Genomic DNA, 14,664 nt, shown 5'->3' with positions numbered 1-14,664 from the left:
TAACAGCTCTGTTCAGACCAGCCCAAACGACGGATCGCACAAATGGCCATCGCTAGTGCTATAGATAAGCTTGTTATGTATTCATATGATATAATGCCACAACGAGAATGAGTAAACTATAACCACATGTGAAACCCCTTAAAAGCATAAAGTTGAACAAAAAATCAAAATGGCTGCACTAATGCTTCAGAGAAGCTTGATTTTAAAGTCACCTTTTTCCTCTCTGGCAAAACCTCACCTCCTGCCTCGTCAGCCTTTTGTTTCAGGAACCCAGCACCACCCTGAAAACGCGACTGAAGAGGCTGGCAGAAAGTATCCTATTCCTGTGGAAACCGGCCCCATCCTGCATTTCCCTACACCCTCCCCACTCCTCCTCCAGGCGGGCTTGCAGGTTCTTGAAAGCCTCAGCCTGCAGCAGCCTCCCGGGCCCACAAAGCACTAAAGCTGTGGTTCCTCTCCATCCCGAACTCTGTCTTGGCATTATGTTTTGTCTCCAAAGCACGGAGGTCTGTTTTCTCCAACACCTGCAATAGTACGGTTGAACCTCAAGCATGCTGAACAAAAGAAGCCAGACGCAGAACATATTACATACGTTCATTGACACAAAGTGCAAAAACAGGAAAGCGACTCAGTGGTGTTAGAGATCAGGAAAATGGTTATCTTTGGAGAGAAGGTAGTAACTGGAAGGGCAGACAAAGGGGCTTCCGGGGTGCCGTTGTAGTTTCTTGATAGGGGTGTGTTCCCCCCGCTTGTGATTTTATCGTATTCTATTTGTATGGGATACCTCAGTGAAATCCCCTGCCCCCGCCCCGCGGTGCACCCTCCCCCCTCCAAAGCTTATGCCAGTCTTGTTATTCTTGCGTTTGTAACCATTCTTCACAATGTGATCAGTCATTTACACTTGAGGTCAGTGTGAAACCCCTTGCAAATGTGAAAACGTTTGAATATTTGAAGCCTCTAGTCTGTCTTGGGGTTTCCCTGGTAGGGGTGAAAGTTTCAGGAACGTCAGCTTCATCTGTCCTCCAGCTGAAGACCATGGACTGTTGGCCTACAAGAGCCCCTGGGTGTGGCCTTGGGTGGCCTCGCTCCTGAGGTCCTTGGCGATGTGGGGGCAACCACAGAAGCTGTCTGGGCGGGCGCAGACGCTGCCCCGCTTCAGCACTGGCCCGACAGGAAGGAAAGAGAAATGCGTCAGTTGTTCCAAAGTGAAGAAAAGTTGACTTCCTTCTCTCCAGAACAGGCCCCCCGTCTCCTCTCTTGAAGCAGATGCCAAGGTAGGTGAGTATCCACATCCAGCCATGTGGGGAGGTTGTGCTGAGAGTGAGGTGGGTAGAGAGTATGGTGATTGTAACTTTTCCTAAATTAATGACACTGAGAAGGTGGGAGACAAAAACAGTGATAAATTAGCCAGAGGATGACTTCTAATTTTATTGAATAGCATACACTTAGAACGGTAGGGTGATAATGATTTAAATGGAATGGAGGAAATACTTGAGAGTTAGTTGAAAACCACACCAAACCAAACAACTCTATCTAAAAGTTATATGGTGTGAATTTTTTTTAAGGTGGTGCTTGTTTTGATTGTATTTATATTGTTTTCGTACTGTGGTTATTGCATATGTTGGACTTCTTCTGTGGCTTGTAAATTAGTGTACATACAGTTTATTATTGCCTTGCTGTGGATTCATAGATTCAGATTGTTTCCATCACCCATAACCTCTAGTTTGGAGATAGAACATAAATATACTTTTAAAAATAAAAAAGAAAGTCAGTTAGCCGGGGTCTAATTTTAACTTCTTTCGGGTAAGCTGCCTTCACCTCCAAATGCATTTCTTGGCAAGAGGAGAGATGATGAGGGAGACATGTGCGTTAGGTATTAAGGATCCACTAGGAAGTTAGAATCGATGTTAAGAAAAAGATTATTCGGCTAAGACTGAAGACTTAGCTGAACGGGAGACTCTAGCTTCTGAACTTTTCTGCCTAAATAAAGCATAAGGCTTTGAAGTTCAACAGACCCAAATTGGAGTGTGATTTTAGGTAAATTACTTAATCGCTCCCAGCCTCACACTCCTCATCTGTGAAATGGGTGTACTTACTTCATAGTGTTGTAATGAAGGTAGAGGTAATGTATGCAGAGCCCTTGTCAGACTGGCCCCGAGTAAGTGCTAAATGAACAGTTGCTTTTGGTCCAACAAAAAGTATAACGACAATTATGAGCAGTGTCTGTGACAAGGTAATAATTTTAATTCTCATTTCTTCACTCTTCCTTGAGAAGAGGTCAAGTGTAAGCCTTGGAAGTTGTGGGTTTCTATTTCAGTGTTTAACTTTGATTCTAAAACGAACGTTTATCAACTGCGTGTTATACGCCTAGCACCGTGATCTCAACTTTTGGGGTTTTCTCGTGGCAAGATACCTACCTGAACGAGAAAGAACCAGTGGAATCAGCAGTGAACTGCAGCGACCTTTCAGGACAAAGGCTCATTCCCCTTTCTCCCATGTCAGGTGGGCTTTGCGTCTTCTTGAGTTAAGCCCGTGTATGCGCAACTTCCTACCGTAAGGACTTGAAGCGCATACAACTTGTGGAGACTTTTTTAAGAGAACGAATGCAACACGAGGTCGGGGCCACGTGAGCGAGGGACGCCAAAGCGTGAGCTTCACCAGCTTCCCGGAAAACGCACGTCCGGTTAAGGGACCAGGGAGGCGAAGGATCCGTAGACCCGCCCCTCCGTTCCCCTGTCGGGCTTTCTGGTGGACACGCATGCGCGTCACCTGGCCTTTGTAAAAACGAACCGGCCCCGTTTGGGCCGGAACCACGGAGGCAAGAGCTGTTATTCGCCCACCTCCTGCCTTACGTGGACCGGTGTCCTCTGTGGCTGTGCCATACGCCAGCGAAAAGGGACGGCGCTTCGGGTGAAGTTTGGGGGTCAGCGTCCCCACGCTCCGTCCCCCCCGCGTACCAGGCAGAGTGCTGGGGCCGTGTTCTCAGACTGCGGCCCTTCCAGGAAACAGCTGTGGTAGCAGCAGAGCGGCGGAGGCTGAGGCCCCCCGAAACGACCCGCCGTTGCGCGGCTGTGGCTTTCGGGCTTGGAGAACATTCTGTAGTTGCCCTCGAACATCCCGGCAGCGCCGACCGTCCGGCCACGCGCACGCACGCCCCTGCGGTTTGCCGCATTTCCACTGTCCCCGTCCCCTGCATCACGGTCGGGCGGGGGAGCTTTCCTGCCTAGGATCTGATGACCAGCTGCTCAGAGATGACACGGGATCGGGTGAAAGGACCGGGGACACCTGCCGGCAAGCAAAGAACGTCTCCTTTCCTGTCCTCCTCGTGTTTGCTTCAGTTCCGTGATTCTCGTGCCTCCCCCTTGTCAGGTCTAAAAGCCAGGCCAGCTTTGCTGTGAGGCCGAGGAAGGAAAGCAGGAAGCATTTCAACACACCATTGACTGTTTTGTCCCCGCGGCAAGGTTGTCCCCACATGTTTGGCCCACAGGGTTGTCCCCCCTCCCCCAGCCATCTCTGCTTCCTCCATAAGGAGAATCCCACCTTCCTCCGAGCATTCTCCTGCTCTGTAGCTTCTTGCACTTTATTATTATTTTTTAACTCAAGGACCATTTCCAGAATTCCATTTTTTTATTTGATTTTTAAAATTTTATTTAAAGCCAAGTTAGTTAACATGTAGTGTAATAATGGCTTTAGGAGTAGAATTTAGTGATTCATCGTTTATACACAGCGCCCAGTGCTCATCACCATTTAGCCTGTGCTCCCCACCCAGCACCCCTCCAGCACCCCTCAGTTTGTTCCCCGTATTTAAGAGTCTCTCTCATGGGGCACCTGGGTGGCTCAGTCAGTTAAGCGTCCGACTGCAGCTCAGGCCATGATCTCATAGTTTGTGAGTTCAAACCCCGCACTGGGCTAGTTGCTGTCAGCGCAGAGCCCATTTGCAGATCCTCTGTCCCCTTCTCTCCCTGCCCCTTCCCCATTCTCTCTCTCTTTCAAAAAAAAGAGTCTCTTATAGTTTGCCTCCCTGTCTGTTTTTATCTTATTTTTCCTTCCCTTCCCCTATGTTCATCTGTTTTGTTTCTTAAATTGCACATATGAGTGGAATCGTATGATATTTCTCTTTCTGACTATTTCGCTTAGCATTATACCCGCTAGTTCCATCCGTGTTGTTGCAAATGGCAAGATTTCATTCTTTTTGATCGCCGAGTAATATTCCATTGTAAATATACACCACATCTTCTTTATTCATTCATCCATCAGTGGACATTTGGACTCTTTCCGTAACTTGGCTACTGTTGATAGATTCTGGCGTCTTTACACTCAACCCACCATGTTATAATTTATTTGCTTGCAAGTAAATTTTCTGGCTGGAATGTGAACTTCTTGAATGCAGGAATTGGGTCTTCCTTATTGTACATCCTTAATACCTGGCATATGCTTGGCACACAGAAGGCCTGGAGACCCATGTTGTTGAACCCATGCCCCCAACACCATAACCCAGCTGTGTTTGTCTGGAGGCCAGAGTTGCACCAGGATGCAGCCTGACTGGATACAGACAAAATGGAAATACACGGATTGAAGTACCATGCTGCGTTTAGGAGGGGACCCCGCTGCCTCTGTCCCTATCGGTCCCTGAGAAACGGCTTCTTCTCCTACTTTGGGGGTTTCCTACGTGGGGGACGGATTGCAGGGAGGAATGTTTTGAGCGTTGCTTGCTTCGTTCCAGCCATTGCTCTAGGTCTCCACCTGGGTGATTTATTTCATCCCCAAATCCACCCTGTGAAGCAGGGTCACAGAGGACGTCACAGAGGAGGCAGAGAAGGAAGGGGGGTGTTGCAGAGATTGAACAACTGGCCCGAGAGCACGTGGCTATGCCCTGGAATTGGGTTTGATCTCAGATCGCCCTGTATCCCCACTGATGTGGAGATGGTACAGTTTGGTTGGTTTTATGTTTTAATTGTCACGTACAAACGGACAGGTGGGGGAGTGCTGTAAAGCCAAGGCAGTCACGGTTGCAAAATTACAAACGTGCAGTGGAGAAAGGAGGTTGGGGCATCCCATGGATGAAAACGGAGCCTGGCTTCTTTGCTTGGGACAAAATAAATACAATTTAAGAATATGTCAGGTGGGTGAGAGAGTGACTGAAAAAGGAGCATCTCAGAAAAATGGATCTGGGAGATTTCATCTCTCCGGCTGTGGGGCTGTGAATTTCTGCATGAGATTGTTAAAACGCTTGTTAGTATGCTTCTCAAATTCTGAAATGACTCTGATTCTCCTGTGCTTTTCACATTTCTGAAGGCTAAAGCTTTCAGAATTGGGTGCTTGCCCACCTGACTCTCCTTACTTCCTACTCGACTTGAATTTGTGCTTCCTGCTTTGCAAGCAAACCCGCGTGGCACAATATTTACTGGGTTTCTCAACACATGCCAAATACTACTTGCTGGGTGGTGAGGGATCACTAAAACTCAATGTCACCACTAGAAAGGATTCTTGACTACAAGCCAGCATGAAGTCAGCGTCCCAATAGAGAAATATACGAAGTGGAAAGGTGTTATAATGAAGAAGGAGTGATTACCTTCGATTGCAAATAAGGAAAATTGGGTAGCAATTAAGCCGGACCTTGAAAGATTAAAAATGATGATGGTGATACTGTCACTACTGCTAGTAATTACAGTGAACATTTATCAACTGCTTATTATGTGCTTGCCACTGTGATCTAAGTGCTCGATAGGTAGCAACACAGTTAATCCTCACAACTACTCTATGAAGTAGGCACGGTCGTTCTCTGTATAGACAAGGAAGTTAAATCTCAGTGGGTTTATGTAACTTGTCCAGCATCTCAGCAGTTAGTGAGAGGCAGAGCTGAGCTACTCGCCCACGTAGTCAGCTCCAAGCCTGCTTTGCTGACTGTTCCCTCACTGTCTCTGAGTAATTTAGATTTTGGTCGACGGAGGGAAGAGTAGATGCCAATCAATGCACAGAAAAGAAAAAGGGCCCGATGGGCTCGAGGGAATAGTCTCGAAGGAGTCCACTATGGGAGCAGTGGAGCACTTAGTGGGAGTGAGGATGCAGAAGTAGGAATACCCCAGATCTGGGGATGTCAGGAAGGCCATGTTCGTGCTTCGGAATTTGTTTATAGGCTGTGGAGAAGCTGGACTCCCATGCTGGAGGAAGAATGTCACATTTCCGCCTCAGGGTTGGTAAATACACTGTTCCCACCTGAGAGATGCCCTCTCCATGCCTCAGACCAGCTCCTCCTCGTCCCCCAGGCTCGGTGGGTCTCCACTTTGCCACGAAGACACCTTGTGAGGGTTACAGATGTTACTCTCCTCTCTTACTCTGTCATCCTAGACAGTAACACGTAGCACAGTGCAAGGAGCATGCAAACTGATTTTGATAGATTTCATGTACTTCTTTTACTACCTCCGTGTTCTACTCCAAAACATCGCATCAATCAAAACATCCACAAGAGAAGTAGGTTTGTTTTATCCGTGTTTCAAAGACTATGAAACATATTCCAGCATGGTTTCTACTACAGGGGACTAGAATCTGTAAAGGTGTACCTCCCCCTGCTAACGCCAGGAGGTGGTTGAGATTCTCTCTGGCTTTCTGGGTGTTTACCATGGGCCTGTGCTGCTTACTGACTGGGAAGTTCGCTAAAAACCACAAGCAACTTTACAAATTAAAAATGAATTGTTATCACGGTTCTGGGGGCGCTTTGTCTTGCAGAAATAGAGCATGAGCTAAGAACAGTTTTAGTGAATCATTGTGGAGTGATTTGCAAAATGGGTCACAGAGTAGAATCTTCAAGTTAGCAGTTGACACAAAACTAAGAATTCAAATCCCAGTGCAGAAAGAGCCCCAGAACTTCTCTTCAAGAGGATGGGAAAAAAATGCAGCTGAAATAATTCAAATAATTTGCATCTTGAAAGAAGAACTCTGAGCTCTCAATTATAACCTGGAAATCAGACCTGAAATTACATGTGCAAATTCACAAACTAAAGTCCCCAGACCAAAACACAAAACCACCACCACCACCAACCAATTCTGTATTTCCCTTACCCCATTCTCCTACAAACCCAATAATGTGTTGCAACATGAACAAGAGAATTATACAATTTAATTTGTAAGTGACCTTAGAAATTGTTGGATCTTCTAATTCAGTGGTTTTTAAAACTATGAAATTCAATGCTTACTCATTATACGAAATATATTGTAATTCGCAATCTGGAAAATTCAGAACATATTAAAAACCTTGAAGGTATACTCTGTGTTTATAAAAGAGTTAAATTTTATCAGATAATTGTAATTTTTCCCCAATTACATGGTCTGGTAAGATAGTCAACATTTGCATGGGAGCGCGAGACAGATCTTTGTCACTCTGCCAACCAGAAGCACCCCACAAATTTCTAAAGATGTAAGGGTGTTACTGCCCCCATTGAAAATCCTGAATGAGTCCTAGGAAACAACCATGAAGCAACCATGGCTCAAACCTGTTACATGGAAAGTCCAAGCCACCAGGCTAGGCAGGACACTAGGAGGACACTGGAGACCAAAGAGAAAACATCTTCCTCCACTTCTGTTAAATCTTGATGTGACTGATCCTGGGGTGATGCCCTATGAACAGTACCGATTTATGACTCTGGAGTGATGCTCTCTGCAGTGCTGAGGGCATCACTTCAAAAGTCACCCCTTGGTTAGACAGGCTCTGGAGACAGATCCTTCAGGTCAAAGAAAAAAAGCACATTTCCATCTAACAATAGAAGGCTTTACTCCTAATAAATATTAGCCAAGTGCTTGTGTGACTGAAGGTTTACAGAAGTTAGAATCAAATTTCTGGAAGTCAAGGATAAAAAAACACAGTGGGATGGATACAGAACACCTACACCTCTAGTGTTTTAAGCTTATGCCAGAATCAATTTAGAATACCAGAAACCACCACGTTTGGCTCTCTATTTGAAATGCATTCAATGAATTGTGATTTGGTTCTATATTCTTAGCTTTAAAACCGATATAGTAACGATACCTCAAGCACAACTTTGCTACTTTCTGCCAAACCGCTGCTCAAATAATTGATTGTTTTCTTAGTCTATGCCCTTTATACCTCAAGGATGTCCTTCTTGTGTTCTTTCAGTTTATCAGAATGATATACTCCACCTTGATTTTTTTTTTAAGATTTGAATTTTACGTAATCTCTACACCCAATGGGGGCCTTGAACTCTCAATCCCAAGATCAAGAGTCACATGCTCTACCCACTGAGTCAGCCAGGTGCCCTTATACCACCTTGATTTTTCTTTTGTTTTGTTTCTTTATTTGGTTTTGTCTTGCTACCAAGAAGGTCAGAAATGCGTCCATGCTCAAGTACAATGACTGTTTCACTGCAGGTTCCTGCTAGAATGATCTCCTCTTGCCACTCTGACTGCTGATATGTCTCTGACTTTATCTTAATTGTCCTCTGTGTTTTTATTGTAAGTAGCATCATATTCTTGTTAGACAGGGGATAGGATGTAAATCACCAATCACATCATGTGCTCTAAGCACTTGAACAGTGTTGGCACTTGGCAGGTGCTCAGTAAGTATTTGCTGGATGGCTGGATGGGTGGATGGATGGATGGATGGATCCTAGAAACAAACTGAATTTTACTTTTCTATAGCCAGGAGTGAATGGCCACTGAGGGGAGGGTTAGCTCCCTCTCATCCATGAAAAGGGCACTTCCCACTGGAGGCCCACAGCCATGGATTGGATAGAGGATGAGGAGTGTTGTTAAATGATAATTGTATCGTGTATTTCTGTAAAACCCTGCCATCTGAACGAGTGAACATTTACATGTTCCAGGATTCCCCCAGTGAGTTCATTGGTCATGTCATTTCTAGCCTAGCACTGCACAACCAGAGCTAGAGGGTGGAGTACAAAAACCACCTGAAAAGAAAGCTCAGTGCACACAAATCATGTGTTTTGAGCCAAGTGCAAACCTCTTCATTTGAAAGACTTGAGGGGCATCTGGGTGGCTCAGTAGGTTAAACGTCTGACTCTTGATTTTGGCTCAGGTCATGCTCTCATGGTTGGTGAGTTCGGGCCTCATGTTGGGCTCTGTATTGACCATGCAGAGCCTGCTTGGGATTCTCTCTCTCTCTCTCTCTCTCTCTCTCTCTCCATCCCTCTATCTCTCTCTCTGCCCCTTCCCCCACCAAATAAATAAAATTTAAAGACTTGAGAATCAGACCACTGATACAGTTCTTGCTCCAATGGTATGGTTAATGATTAGAAATAAGACGAAAGAAAGAAGAACCAAGGGGCAAGTTGAGAAGAAATAGGCTCATAAGGTTGGTGACTTATTGGGCCAATTTGCGCCTCACCACTTGTCACTTGATGATACTTTATTCCACAGTACTTTCCTCTTTTCCAGAAATTCAGATCCTCGGGGAACTAAGATCTACAAGTTCCATCCATTCTCCTGGAAAGTGGGGACCAAGGAGAATCGAGGCTTTGCCACAGCCATGCAGCGATTACCAGCCAGGCTGGGCCAGAGCCCAGAGTCCTTGTTGATTTGTCATTTTCCCACCATCTAGATCAGATGCCTTTTGAGAGCAGGCGCTGGCGAGAACCTTACTGAAGACTAGAGGCCAAGTGTGCGCCTTTGCAGAGCTCTGCGACACCCTTATTTGTCATGCATCCAGTGCATTTGGGTGAGCGATGTATTTTAACTTTGTCTCATGACAGAGGAAATGACAAATCTAGACTCCCTTGAGCCACGGGTCCTTAGCCTACAGGGCCATGAACTTGGATGGGGAAGGGATTCCACCTTTATTTATTTACTTCTAACTACAATATAGCATTTCCTTCCATTGTGAATATAGGCATCAAACCACAGAAGAACTAGCAGGACCCGTTGACTGTCACCAGTAGAAATCATAGATATTTTCATACCACAAGGCATGTTACAGATATCTCAAAATATGATTTATAATCACCACTACTTTGAAATTATAGTAGTTGTTAGACTCATGACTTCATGCGTCAATGAACATATATATTCCTATATTAAAACATTTCAGTATAATTGATTCCCTTTGTAAATTAATGTATTTTATTTTATGCATTTAAGTACACAGGCTTCACTAGACTACCAAAGATTAAGAAAAAAAGAATAAGAATCTCTGCTTAAAGAAAATGATTACTGGGGCGCCTGGGTGGCTCAGTCGGTTGAGCGTCCGACTTGGGCTCAGGTCATGATCTCGCGGTTTGTGAGTTTCGAGCCCCGCATTGGGCTCTGTGCTGACAGCTCAGAGTCTGGAGCCTGCTTCGGCTTTTGTATCTCCCTCCCTCTCTGCCCCTAACCCACTCACATTCTGTCTCTGTCTCTCTCAAAAATAAACATTAAAAAAAAAACTAAAAAAAAAAAAAAAAAAAGGAAATGATCCCTTAGGGCGCTATTAACCTCTTATTCAGTGATTTGTTATGAATCATGATATAATGTGAGTTTCTGTTGAAGCCCAACAAAAGGAGTTTAGGTTCTGAAGCATCAAAAGGAAGTCTTATTACTAAGGAAATCATGTAGATTTGATAACAAAATGGCATTTACAGAAAGTATATTGATTTGATCTACGCGTTCTGCATTTCACTGAAATGCATCTAGCCAGTGTTTTATCAATTCAATGCCATCTTCTTGGTTGGGGAGAGGAGCAAATGGAAGCTCATGTGAGTCCAGTGTCACCAATGGTGGGAAAAGGCAGGGAGAATGTATACAGAACCTTTCAATCAGCATTAAACAGAAACGAGACCCCATGCATAAGGCAGTCCACGAAAACCATTAAAAAACAAATAATTGCTATATTGAGGTTGTGATGACGTCCCTTCACACCTCCCCAATTGATTAAAAGGTGGTTTTTTTTTTTGAGTTTTGAAGTTAATTGTAAAAATAATAGCTATGCGTTGAGCACATTGTTCTTCTAGTGTATTATCAGTTAGGATGAGGTACATTAATCATGGACCTTTATGCCTCTAATCATGGAGATACTGGATTCCTATTAGAACAATTAAAGTTCATAGTGGCTCAGTTGGTTGAGCGTCTGACTTAGGCTCAGGTCATGATCTCGCAGTTCGTGTGTTCAAGCCCCACTTTGGGCTCTTTGCTGTCAGCACAGAGCCCGCTTTGGATCCTCTGACCCCTGGCTCTCTGCCCCTCCCACATACTCTCTCTCAAAATAAATAAATAAAGTTAAAAAAAAACAACAAAAGAACAATTCAAGTTTAGAAGTTTTGGCCTTGAGAAACATGAGAAGGCCAATTTAATAAAAGTTAAATTCTTACGTTATCGCCGTGGCAGAAAGTGCAAGGGTCCGTGTGGAACACTCGGTGTTTCCGAAATAATGCCACGGGCGAACGCAAGCCAGGAAAATGATGCCACTTTTGTTGCTGTCTTTTCTACAGGTGTTGACCTGGCTGGGCTTTTAATCACCATCACTGCTGACCTGAAAGCATTGGAGGCGAAGGTTATTTTCTAAACGTCCTCGATATCCTTCTCACCGCCTTTCGTAAATTTCCTCCCACCGGGGCTCACTTCCGCTTTGCAGAAATTATCTGCTTAGAGCCCTGCCTGATTTATAACAATCTCTGGCAAGACCCCAGAAAAGAGATAACACTCTTGTCTTCGACGGACCTCGGAGGCGGCAGCGGGGCCGGTGGAAAGGGTCTTCCGGTGGCCCGAGGCTCTGGGAGCCACCAGTCCAGCTGAGGGACAGCCTCTTGGGGCTTTCTTCTCCCTGAGGAGCGTGACGCAGTTAAAAAGGGGAAAAAAAAAGAGCCACAAGCCAAAGAGTTGCCAATGACATAGGAGAGGGAGCGCTTTCAAGCCCCCGAGCCGCTCCTGGAGGCTCTGAGCTCACCCACCCCCAGCCAGGGGGCTCGGTCGTGGAGCGACACTCAACACGGGTCCGCGCACGAGAGACGGAATGGCCGGGGAAGTCAGTCTGAATTCCCTCCAGGAACTGGAACGCGAGGTCATCCTCCAGGTCCTGTACCGAGACCAGGCGGTTCAAAACACCGAGGAGGAGAGGATCCGGTATGCTGTCCCCGCGCCGCGCGATTCCCTGGGAGCTGGGCTTTTCCTGCGCACAGCACAGCCCGATGCCACTTGGCTGGCTGCTGGCTCCCGGCGTCCCGTCCGCAAGCGTCCCAGTGAGGGGTGGAGGCCAGGTGGCCCGGCCGTGTGACTGAGCTTCCCTAAGGGAGGAGGGAGGCTGCTTTTGTCATTCACTTAAAAATATGCCTTTCTGTGATAAGTGTGTTGTTTGCTGCCTGTCGCTTTGCTACTTCCTGGGAGTAATTCAAAGGAAGATGTTCAGGCCTCTTCTATACCTCTCAAGGGAAAGACCTCCAGGGAAGGGCTGCCTCCGTTGTGCGATCCTGCGGCAGATCTGGTGCAATCCTTCCCCGTCTTTTTCTTTGTGTGCTTTTGCTAACAAGTTGGCTTTGAGGGGAGGGGAGTGTAAAATATGAACCTGCTCAGCCAGTTCCCTGACTGATCTGCAATAGGCAGTTTCTTTCCTTGTCTGTCTTGGAGCTGCACCGGCTGTTTGGTAGTAGTTAACGCGAACTAAAGCACCGTATCAAAACTGCTCACCGATAGCGGTCAAGATCCACCTTTAGAAATGGTGATGCCTTGTTTATCAATGTTTATAAAGGATATGAAGTCTAGAAAATAAGTACATGGACTAGGCTTTTTTATTTTGTTTTGTTTTTAAACTTTTTTAATGTTTATTTATTCTTTTTTTAATTTTATTTTTATTTTTTTAAATGTTTTATTTATTTTTGAGACAGAGAGAGACAGAGCATGAACAGGGGAGGGGCAGAGAGAGAGAGGAGACACAGAATCCGAAACAGGCTCCAGGCTCTGAGCTGTCAGCACAGAGCCTGATGCAGGGCTTGAACTCACAGACCACGAGATCATGACCTGAGCCGAAGTCGGTCGTTCAACTGACTGAGCCACCCAGGTGCGCCCCTAATGTTTATTTATTCTTGAGAGACAGAGCGTGAGCGGGGGAGGGGCAGAGAGAGAGAGAGAGAGAGAGAGAGAGAGAGAGAGAAGACACAGAATCCGAAGCAGGCTCCAGGCTCCGAGCTGTCAGCACAGAGCCCGACGTGGGGCTCGAACCCATGAACCGTGAGATCATGACCTGAGCTGAAGTTGGACGCTTAACTGACTGAGCCACCCAGGGTGCCCTGTTTTTAACATTAAAAAAATTTTTTTTAATGTTTATTTATTTTTGAGAGAGAGAGAGAGACAGAGTGGGAGTGGGAGAGGGGCAGATAAAGAGGGAGACACAGAATCAAGAGCAGGCTCCAGGCTCTGGGCTGACACCACAGAGCCCAACATGGGGTTTGAACCCACGAACCGTGAAATCATAACCAGAGCCAAAGTCGGACGCTTAACTGACTGAATCACCCAGGCGCCTCTTTTAAAAAATTTTTTTTAATGTTTATTTATTTTTGAGAGAGAAAGAGAGAGGACGAGTGGGGGGGACTAAACATTTTTTAAAGTTTATTTATTTTGAGAGAGAGAGAGACAGACAGACAGGGAGAATCCCAAGCAGGCTCTGTGCTGTTAGCTCAGAGCCCGATGTGGGGCTCAGTCTCCTGAACTGTGAGATCATGACCTAAGCTGAAATCAAGAGTCAGATGTTCAACCACCTGAGCCACCCAGGTGCCCTGTATTTTGTTTTGTTTTTAATGACAGAACTCTTTCAGAGTTTGCCAAGAAAAATGCACATATAAAATAAAACTTTGGGCACCCAAATGCTTGAGAAATGAGAGAAATTTGCTGGTTAACTGAAAGGTACAATGTTTTTTCTGTACTCCTTGGTTATCCCAAAGCTCTCTAAATGTACTTATACTTTCTTCCACTAAAAAATAGAATACACTGAACAAAATGGAATTGTCTTTGATGATTAGAGGTCTTTCAGTGATTTAGAAACGTCATTTTGAATATCAACAAAGTAACATGGACACCGTGGAAAGGAAGCTTTGTTCCAGAGGGACAAAGGGACATTTGCCCTGATTGTAGGGCAAATCCTGCAAGTTGAATGTAAGCTATTTCTTTGGGACTGGCTTCTCTCTTCTAAAAGTAGGTGGCAGAGACATTTCATAAAAGAGTATTCTGGTTAATGACACCTCTCTGGGGCCCAGCGTAAGGTCCCTTTGCACTTGTGCTATGGTCTAGGGGAAATAGGTATTGGGGGTGAACTGACCACCCATAAAAAAACAAAAACAAACAAACAAAAACAGTAGCAAAAGCATAGCATCAGTTGAATAATTGTGTTGGATAACTTATGACAATAGCAAGTGTGTATGTTCTATCTTTATAGTTCTTTCTATGCCTTCTGTATTAAAGTTGATGCCATGCTCTGTGTGTATGTGTGTTTTGTTTTGCTTTGTTTTGTTTTGTTTTCTTCTCCCACTGTTCTTGCTAACCATTATGACGCCCTTTGGGCATGGAGGGATGAGCCTAGAACAAAGTGAGTAGCTAGCTTATCTGTGCCAGGAATTTGTTATGCTTTGCCATTTGGTCTTCTCAGCATCCCTGGGAGATCACCTTTTTCTCATCTCTGTTTCACAGTTGAGAAAATCTCTGAGCCTCTTTTTGGAAGGTTGAGGGAGACCCCTCGCT

General features: G+C 45.3%; 1 protein-coding gene and 1 long non-coding RNA gene across 10 annotated transcripts in view; one reads left to right on the top strand and one right to left on the bottom strand.

Moving 5' to 3' along the window:
• Window positions 1-522: 522 nt before the first annotated feature.
• SYTL3 (synaptotagmin like 3) overlaps window positions 523-14,664 on the top strand; it is a 93,459-nt gene continuing 79,317 nt past the window's right edge. Inside the window, exons 1-4 of one of the 9 annotated variants that reach the window (XM_053222026.1) lie at window positions 523-1,278; window positions 2,372-2,910; window positions 9,569-9,685; window positions 11,430-12,060. In XM_053222026.1, coding sequence (XP_053078001.1) covers window positions 11,951-12,060 — 110 coding nt within the window. In that variant the 5' untranslated portion in view covers window positions 523-1,278; window positions 2,372-2,910; window positions 9,569-9,685; window positions 11,430-11,950. Of the gene's footprint in view, window positions 1,279-2,371; window positions 2,911-9,405; window positions 9,686-11,429; window positions 12,061-14,664 lie in introns of all 9 variants that reach the window. The other 8 variants (XM_053222023.1, XM_053222024.1, XM_053222021.1 and 5 more) reach the window with 8 other exon arrangements.
• On the bottom strand, window positions 592-9,147 carry LOC113598603 (uncharacterized). Its single transcript, XR_003419218.2, has 3 exons — window positions 2,958-9,147; window positions 2,418-2,661; window positions 592-1,371 (listed from the first exon to the last, which is right to left on the bottom strand). It is a non-coding gene; the product is annotated as an uncharacterized LOC113598603 (long non-coding RNA).

This window comes from Acinonyx jubatus, chromosome B2 (assembly GCF_027475565.1).
Source record: "Acinonyx jubatus isolate Ajub_Pintada_27869175 chromosome B2, VMU_Ajub_asm_v1.0, whole genome shotgun sequence".
Taxonomy (NCBI): Eukaryota; Metazoa; Chordata; class Mammalia; order Carnivora; family Felidae; genus Acinonyx; species Acinonyx jubatus.
The sequence above is the reverse complement of the archived record's forward strand: the minus strand, read 5'-3'. Positions and strand labels throughout refer to the sequence as shown.